Here is an 8,682-nt window from a genome sequence, read left to right as displayed (position 1 = left end):
GATCAGCAGTAGGCTTACCGCTGCGTTGACACAGCAACAATGTCAATGATTGCTCACCTTTGCACCATGGTGTGTGCACATGTGGGAGGGGACGGGGTGGGGAGACCTGCTAATTGATTTCATCCCTCAGGAAAGTCATTTCATCATACTTTGTGTTTTTAACCCTCGTCTTACGACAGCCTTACGGCAGCCACTCTGCACGGAGACTCACGTCCCAGTGGGAAATTATTAGCTCCTGTGTGCATGTGTGTGGTAACATGTAAGGGAAAACACATGAGAAGTAAAAAAAATATATATATATATATATATATATATTCAGATAGGGAGCAGGCCAAAGTCAGCACTTTGTATACAATAAAATTGTCTTGCAGACCTCCAGTTACCAAGCAACCCTTTTGACCTGTAAATCACCTTATCAGAAATGCACTTACCTTTATCTCTTCAGTGGTTGAAGTCCACAAAGGCACATGCTTTGTTGGAAATTTCACACCCTGGATGACCACACTTGGGTGTGTCCAGATGGGGTCAAAAGGTTAAACCAGTTTGTTTGGTCAGAGTCAGGCTGGAGGTGCTGATATCCACACTTTCTTTTCAGAATGTAGAGAAACTTGTCTTTCTCTGCACGTTTACACAACCCCACACCATGTTTGTGCCATTCACGCTTTGAATCTCATCACTTTTCCAGTGATTTACTTATTTTTCAGCATTGTGTTGTTTGCAAATTTCTGGGACCTCAGGGCCACCTTTACTTCACCAATTTCTCATACGTATGAACTCATTTCTTTTTTTGTCCAATCATTTGTCAGGTTGTGAAACAAGCCAAACAGAAAAAAAGTTACAATGTAACAAATTTTATTGATTCAGAGCACCTAATGATCAATTTGCTCGGGACAGTCTGGCCACACAATGTTATTGTGACAAGCTGAGTGAGTCACAGAGGACAAAGTGTTATGCAGCAAATACAATCAGATAAACGCCCATCTTCACAATCAGCACTAAAAAGCTGCCATTTATGTGCAGGAATATAAGAAAATACAAGACAAAGACTTAAATATCAAATCCTAAAGTTGTAAGACAGTAAGACAAGAATTGCACCAGAACCTGACGCGTATCCATCATGCTTAACAAAACTTCTCAAAACACTTTGCAATATAAAGCTCTGCTTTTTTTGTGATATCCTTTTCTACTTTTTTCTAGAGTCACGACTGTGGTTTCTTCACACATAAAAACTGCTGAAAACAAAGGTAAAAAATAAATGGCAAACTTCACCAATAAGTTACATTACTAGGTCATTATATAAGGCATACAAAAACAACATTCCACACAGTAACGCGGAGCTTAAAATGAGAAAGTGTCAGTCAGTGCAACAGTTACACAATGTATAAAACCTTCTGAGGTACAAAGTTGTTCAACTCGACACCAAACATTTTACGTTGGCCTAACATCAAAATTCTAATTGGCCTAAATCAAAAATCACTGTTGCATTGCAACCAATCACAAGTTCTCATCCTAAAAGGAAATGAAACAGTCAGTGTTCAGGACCCTTTTGTTTTTTTCAAGGCACTGTCCAGGTAGGCCCGCATGTTCTCTCTGTGGGTCTGGGTGAAACAGTGGCCAATGACCTGCTCCAATTTATCAATTCGCCTCCGGAAGCGGTCACGGTCTCGTGCCATCTCTTCCCAGTGTCCTTTACGAGACGCCTGCCGCGCAAACGGCCAGGTCCGCAGGACATGGAGTTTGACAACAGGAGAAAATCGAACCTGAAATTCAGAAGAATTATATTATAGTTTATTGAACAATACTGGAAGTCATATGACGTTTAAGTGCTTGTATTTAGGGATCATAAACTCTAAATATCTAAAAGCTACATTTGAGTCAACTCTTTCCAACTCCAAGTACTGATTTTTCTAATATGACGTGACTTTGTCCAATCATAAGACCTTTGTGCTAACTTTGCAATACTGCTGCAACTCGATACACATGGAAGTCAGTCTCTCCTGACTCGCTGGTGTCACATGACTGGCTTAGTCATGACGACCAGTGTTGCGAAAACAAACAACTCAGCTTAAGACACTCAGTCTGGAGGAAGGAATAAACAGTTATCTTTATCTCTGTTTCACACACACGCAGTACATGAGTCAGCAGTAGGCCCTCCTCTTCATGATATTAACATTCTAACTTTAAATATGAGATCACCTCCTCTTCTATATTTGTCTGGGTCAGGGATGGGCAACTCCAGACCTCGAGTGCAGGTGTCCTGCAGGTTTTAGATGCGTCCTCGATCCAACACAGCTGATTCAAATGGCTAAATGACCAAATCAACATGTCTTGAAGTTCTCCAGAGGCCTGGGAATGAACTAATCATTTGATTCAGGTGCGTTGACACAGGGTGATATCTAAAACCTACAGGACACTGGCACTCGAGGCCTTGAGTTGCCTGCCCCTGGTTTGGGTCAATGAACTGAGTGTGATTTCTGACAATATGTTTACACACTCATTCAGTTTAATATATTTAGCCCACAGCTAAAAAACAATAATAAATACACCAAAACTTTTGTATTTGGGTTCCTTTAACATCTCCATGTGGAAAAAGTGAAAGAATAAAAAGAAATTATCAGACAATTACCTTCTTCTGGGTGGTGTCAGCCTTGCTTTCTTTCATCTCTGAAGTTGGTGTGGGTGTTTGTCCAGATCTTTTCCAGGGCACTAGTATAGTCTCTGGATGGGAGTGATGCTTTGTCTGTCTCTCTGGCAGCACAGGCTTCTGGGGTGCTTTTGCCCATTTCTTTGCTTTTGTGGATGAATTTGGTGTGTGGTGAACATTAAGAATATCTGAATCATCGTCTTGCAGGAGTGTTCGTTTTGGAGAGCTCTGAAGGGGTGCCTGGAAGTTCAAAGGGTGGTAAGGGTCATCCTTTAGGCAGAGAGATTTCCACAGTGATTCTTCATCCTCTTCGGATGAAGGGGGGATGGTGCTCTCCTTCTCCTCTGTGTCTGTGTCAGATTTTGGGGTTTCGCAATTAGATAACATGGTGGCTTGGGGAGCTGTGCTGCTGATTGTGCATGCAGTGAAACACATGGGATTGTAAGGGTCTTCAGGACTGCTGAAGAAGTCCCACAGCCTCTCACTTTCCTCCTTGTCGATGTCAGGGCTCGAACCATCCGAACTGGCCCAACTGCTCCAACTGCTCTCGCTGTCGGAGCGACAGACCCAGTTCTTTAGGCCCTGAGACCCCATCATTTCCTCACTGGCCTTGCTTACGGACATGAGGTCGGTGTCGCTACAGTCTTTTACTTCACTTTTTCTTTTGCCCATATCTGTGTTAGTTGAAATGCAGGCGGAGAAAAAGAAAGGGTTGTAAGGATCACTGGATTTTGACAGAGATTCCCAAAGTGCTTTACTTTCGTCACTCTCAAATTCTACTGTGTTCTGGTCTTCCTCACTGCTCCAGTGAGAGTTTCTATCTTCTTCTGATGTGTCCTGCTTGAAAACTTTTTCCTTGGAAATATCCCATTTGAGGTCTTCCTCACTATTTTTTTGGCAGGTGTCGTTTGAACCCGAGTCCTCGCCGCTCGACACAAAGAAGTTCCAGTCGCCAGGGAAGCCCATTTTCCAGCCAGATTGGTGTCCCAGAAAGATGCCCTCTTCGTTGCCAGCTGTTCTGGACACAAACTCATCCACAAGCCCGCAACACAGGTCGTCAGCACGGAGACTGGACAGCAAGGCCTCAGCAGTGGATTTCCCAGCAAACGGGTCACCAACGTCTGCACAGAAGTTGGAGAGGGGATTTGAACCACCAACCATGTTGTCTCCCTCAAACAAAGAGGTGAAGAGGAATGATTCTGTTGGGTTTGTGGCTGTGGTCATGTGCTGGATATGCTGACCAGTCTCGTCTGTGATTCTCACGTGAACCTCAAACCTGAACATTTGGAAAACTGGAAGAAGAAAACAAAAAAAGCTTTTAAGTACAATAAAATGTAATCAAGTTAAATTTTCTGAAGAAATAATTATTCCATTCATGCTATGAGGCCAAGACAAGGTTTGTGTTTGTACTGCAGTTTTATGTATTATTTCAAAGAAGGTTTACTGAGTGTAACATACAAGTCCGTGTGTTGTACTTCAAGTGTTTTACAGGAAGTGTTACTGTGATGTCTAAACAATGTTCAAATGCTGAAAACGCACGTAAACATTGCGGAAGTTGGAAAAGAAACACCATCTACAAAAAATAAAAAATCGAGGAACTATTCAGACAGTAAAACACAGCATAGTGTCAGCCCCATAGAATATTAAGTTTGCTAAAAGGTATGTCGTTTAATGAGTTACTATATTAAAAAAACTAAACATATCTTACACCTACACAGTGGTCTTATAATTTCCAACATCAGTAAACACACCAAAGGTTAACCTTAGCAGCTATAAAGTGGGCGTAAGACGCACGGAAAAAACTTTTGATTTCGTCTCACTCTTACCTGACAGGAAAGTGTAGTAAATGACTTGAACCAGCAACCGAAGCTGTTCCCACAGCACGGTGAGCATCTGTTTAGTCCACGGCAGAATAGCCATCCCTCCGCTGCCAAACCTTTCCATCGCCGTCCGCTCAGAGCTAGTCTGGGAACCAACAACCGTAGCCATTTTCACGTCTTTCTTCTCGAGTTTCGGCGACTGTGTTGAACACAACTCCTCACGTATTCTGGTATTCCTCGTCGAAAACCAAGAGATTTCGCGTATTCGTCGGTGACAGATATGCGTCGATGTTTTGTCGCTTCATTTTTCGGCAAGACTGTGCCATTTTTTGGTGTCCTTCGTCAAATGTTCTCATGTATTTTCTCCATGTTCTTCAGCTGTATTTTCGTCGTTGTAGTAGCAGGAGTTGAATGTCGCGAGGTTGCAACACTCCCGTTAATATAAACATACTGACGTCACGCTGCACCGTGATTGGACAGAGTAACTGTATTCGCTTAGATCCCTACTCGTCTGCTAACTCCTCCCACAGGTAACGTAACGTGTGACGCATAGAAAGTGCCCGTAATTTCCTCAGCTTCCTGGAAAACCCGGGTTTAAAAGTGAATTTAGATAATAACGAAAACTTGTAGAGTTTCCCAGAGATAAAAACAAAATGTATAGAGATTGCAGCATTTCATTCATGAATGGACTTTCACTTTCCTTGCGTGACACGTTTTTTGGTTGTTTTCCTATACAAACCTATGTATAAAAACAAAAGCCTATTGGTTAGCATAAAGTGATGCAGAGAAGAAATGTATTTTTGTTAGATTTTACTCTCACTTATTCCACCTTTTGTCCCAGGGAAGTGGAAAAAGAGTTAACTTTGGAATTAATATTGAAACATTAGGCGCAAATTATGTTTTAGAGTAGAAACATCTGATGAGTAGCAGTTGTGCTCAAAAGAGTTGTCACGCTGTTATAAACAGACAACACTGGAGTGCGCTAGCTCTTTATGTTTTGTGTTTACATCCACTGCCTACTGACCAATCAATACTCCAGAAAATAGCATCATCATTCCTAGAAGATCCCTTGGACCTCTGTAGGGAGAGAAGGAGGGAACGTCATTCATCGAATGCAGTTTAACTTTCCTTTTGTGACACTTTCTTGGTTGAATAATTTCTTTTTCAAACCCATGTACATAAACAAAAGCCTATTGTTTGGCATAATGTAATGCAGATATCAAAGCAGGGAGATCAGTGCATAAATGGCAATGTACTCAATCAATGTATTTTTGCTAAAGTGTACTTTCTATGTCATTTATCCCACATTTTTGTCTCCTTTGAAATGGAAGAAGAGTTAACTTTGGAATTAATCTGTGAACATTTAGACACTGCAAATTATATGTAACAGCAGACAGTTTCCCAGATGAGCTTCATATATACATATAGATGTTTAGACAAATTTAGTTCTCAATTTCTTCTTTCTCTTGGCAGCAAGCGATATTCCAGTAATTTAATTTAATTTAAAAAGAAAAACACCTACACTGTACTTGTTGACTTCATATAAAATTGTGTATGTAAACTAAACCTATGTTTGAATTATGTTTTTTATATATCATCTTTACTCTCAAACCCTTATTCAGCACAGAGTTTGCAGCTGAGAAAATAAAAAATAAAAACTGTTGGGAGCAGGTTAGGTTTATAATAAGCAGCGCACGCTGATTGATCCTTTTATTCACAGCATGTTTTAAAGTGGACATGAAACACTACATGTAGGGGAGACCGGGGATAGTTGTAACATTTTTGACATTTCTGTCTGTAAATTGAAGCTCTTTTAAATTATGTTATTTGTATGTCTATGGGGATATATTCTGTGTGGGTCTTTAGTGCTAATGTTTTAGCCGTTGGCTGTAATGTTAGCTAGTTCATGGCTATAGGAGTCTGGGTCAGTTGTAACAGCAACAGTCTGGGTTAGTTGTAACAATGCAAATGTTACAAGTTGCCACACTATTACTTTAACTTATATTAAACAAGTTGGGGCAACGACATCAGCAGAGAGAGGTTCACTGGTCGCATTTGTATATGCAGTTAATGGTAAATGACCTGTATTTATATAGCGCTTTTCTAGTCCCTAAGGACCCCAAAGCGCTTTACATATCCAGTCATCCACCCATTCACGCACACATTCACACACTGGTGATGGTAAGCTACATTGTAGCCACAGCCACCCTGGGGCGCACTGACAGAGGCGAGGCTGCCGGACACTGGCGCCACCAGGCCCTCTGACCACCACCAGTAGGCAACGGGTGAAGTGTCTTGCCCAAGGACACAACGACCGAGGCTGTCCAAGCTGGGGCTCGAACCGGCAACCTTCCGATTACAAGACGAACTCCCAACTCTTGAGCCACGATCGCCCGTTAACCAGCCAGAGCCCAGACTTGAACCACTGTGTCAGAGATGGACCAGTAGGAAGTGGAAATAAGTCAGGATGGGTGCAAGAAACAGATTTCCTCATCTTTCTGAAGCACTTTGCAAACCACACCAAGGTAAGCCATGATAAAAAGTAATGGAATTGCCATGCTGGTGAACAACTACATTTTTTCAGCTTCATTGTTATGTTCAAAATTGGTGCAAGAGCTGTAGGTTATAATGCCCACTGAGCCAATGAGGCCAAACTCAAGGAAGACCAACCAAAATTAATGAAATATTCAGTTGCAGAAATTTCCATAATTTGTCTTTTTTGGGGGGTTGGAATATGTTCAAAAGCTAGATTTCTGCATTCTGTCACACACACACACAGCTACATAAATGGCTCTAAGTGCATTCATGTGTTGAATAAACAAAGATTACATGTTAATGTTTTGTTAGTACCCTTATTTCATTGTGTTACATTTCACCCCAGGATATGTTACAACTAACCCAGACTATGGGGTTAATTGTAACATTTCACTCTTCGTGTTTGAGACCATACCATGCAATGGGTAATTGTGCTGCAGAGAAAATAGCTGCACTATTTAATAGCAGAGACATGTAAATACTTTGCATTACATTTTGAATCCACTACCTTAAGTTTGATGAGTTTAACTGCAAAGCAGATAATGCTATTACAAATTGAAATAAAGTAGAAAAACTTACTTTTTGGCATATAAATTACTTTTTTTCGTGTTAAATTGTCTGTGTTTGACAAAATATGCTGATTTTTCACATGTGATAGCAGAACTGAGTTGGGCATGCACAGGATGAGTCACATCATTTGAAACTTAGCCCTGATTGGAGAAATTGGAAGTGTTACAACTGACCCACGTTACAACTATCCCCGGTCTCCCCTAATAATTATTTTATAGAAGAAAGCTGCAGCGCTAATTTCAAACAGATGAACACTTTGAATATGAGACAGGATAATACCACAAAAACCCAGCATTTATTACTGGCTGAGCCTAATTAAACTGATGTTATGCTTAGATGTCAACAAATGCATCGGTGGAGGTTCTCCATCCTTTCTTTGAGTCAGACCAGTGATCGACATTCAGTTTGAAACCACAAATGGGGTTGGGTAGGTTAATTCAGCAGCAAAATTACTACTCCTTCTGCTTACCTATCCATTTTGATCAAATATGGTTAAATTATACACACTAAATCTGTAAAACCAAATACTTATTTAATTCTGATTACAACAGCTTAATATTTCAAAACCGGAGGTTTCTTCCTGTTAAAAGGGAGGTTTTCCTCCCAAGTATTGCCCCACTAAGTGCTTGGTCATAGGGAATCGTCTGCTTGTTGGGATGGCCAATACTTCAGAGCAGCCATTGCCAAAGAATACTGCAGTCCACTTGAAAAAAATAAAAAAACAAAAAAACCCTGAGGCCCACCGAATCTTAAATCTTCACTCTGATCAAAATACAAGATAAAGTGATGAATTTCCTTGAGAATTTAATTAGAAAAACATCAACATCATAGGCTGTTGGTTATAAATTGTTAAAGCAACCCAATCATATGCTAAGTGATAAGAGCAATGTGTGACCCACTAGCCAATGGGACACAAAAGTAAATTTAACTTAAAGTAACATCCTTACGGTGGCCCTGAAATCAATGAATGTATATAAATATGAAATTGTACATACTTGTAATTTCAAACTGCAGATTTGCACCTCACACTTTGGGAGCCCCTGCTATAAGGGGAACCCCCCAACCCTGAAAAAACCCTATATGATTTTGAACTTGGGCACAACTTGGGTGTAG

At 40.7% G+C, this 8,682-nt stretch overlaps 1 protein-coding gene across 2 annotated transcripts; it reads right to left on the bottom strand.

The window, feature by feature from the left end:
* Positions 1–831: 831 nt before the first annotated feature.
* LOC146570111 (uncharacterized) lies at positions 832–4,892 on the bottom strand. Of its 2 annotated transcripts, XM_085282940.1 has the most exons (4): positions 4,471–4,892; positions 3,886–3,936; positions 2,627–3,765; positions 832–1,760 (listed from the first exon to the last, which is right to left on the bottom strand). In XM_085282940.1, the coding sequence occupies exons 1-4, from the start codon at positions 4,631–4,633 to the stop codon at positions 1,536–1,538; spliced, it is 1,578 nt and encodes a 525-aa protein (XP_085139066.1). In that variant the 5' UTR covers positions 4,634–4,892; the 3' UTR covers positions 832–1,535. The 2 variants fall into 2 exon arrangements, with proteins under 2 accessions (XP_085139066.1, XP_085139065.1); XM_085282939.1 differs by having other exon boundaries at positions 2,627–3,936; positions 4,471–4,890.
* Positions 4,893–8,682: the final 3,790 nt, after the last annotated feature.

Source organism: Mchenga conophoros, linkage group LG7, assembly GCF_057382185.1.
Source record: "Mchenga conophoros isolate Kocher_MC1m ecotype Shallow Benthic linkage group LG7, M_conophoros_male_GT1.1, whole genome shotgun sequence".
NCBI lineage: Eukaryota > Metazoa > Chordata > Actinopteri > Cichliformes > Cichlidae > Mchenga > Mchenga conophoros.
The sequence above is the reverse complement of the archived record's forward strand: the minus strand, read 5'-3'. Positions and strand labels throughout refer to the sequence as shown.

Excerpts from the sequence above, each read along its gene's own strand:
- LOC146570111 (XM_085282939.1), bottom strand. The coding sequence starts at position 4,633 with ATGGCTACGGTTGTTGGTTCCCAGACTAGCTCTGAGCGGACGGCGATG. Across the intron at positions 3,937-4,470 it reads TTACTACACTTTCCTGTCAG|TTTTCCAAATGTTCAGGTTT; the intron begins GTAAGAGTGAGA and ends TTCTTCTTCCAG. Across the intron at positions 1,761-2,626 it reads CTGACACCACCCAGAAGAAG|GTTCGATTTTCTCCTGTTGT; the intron begins GTAATTGTCTGA and ends TCTGAATTTCAG.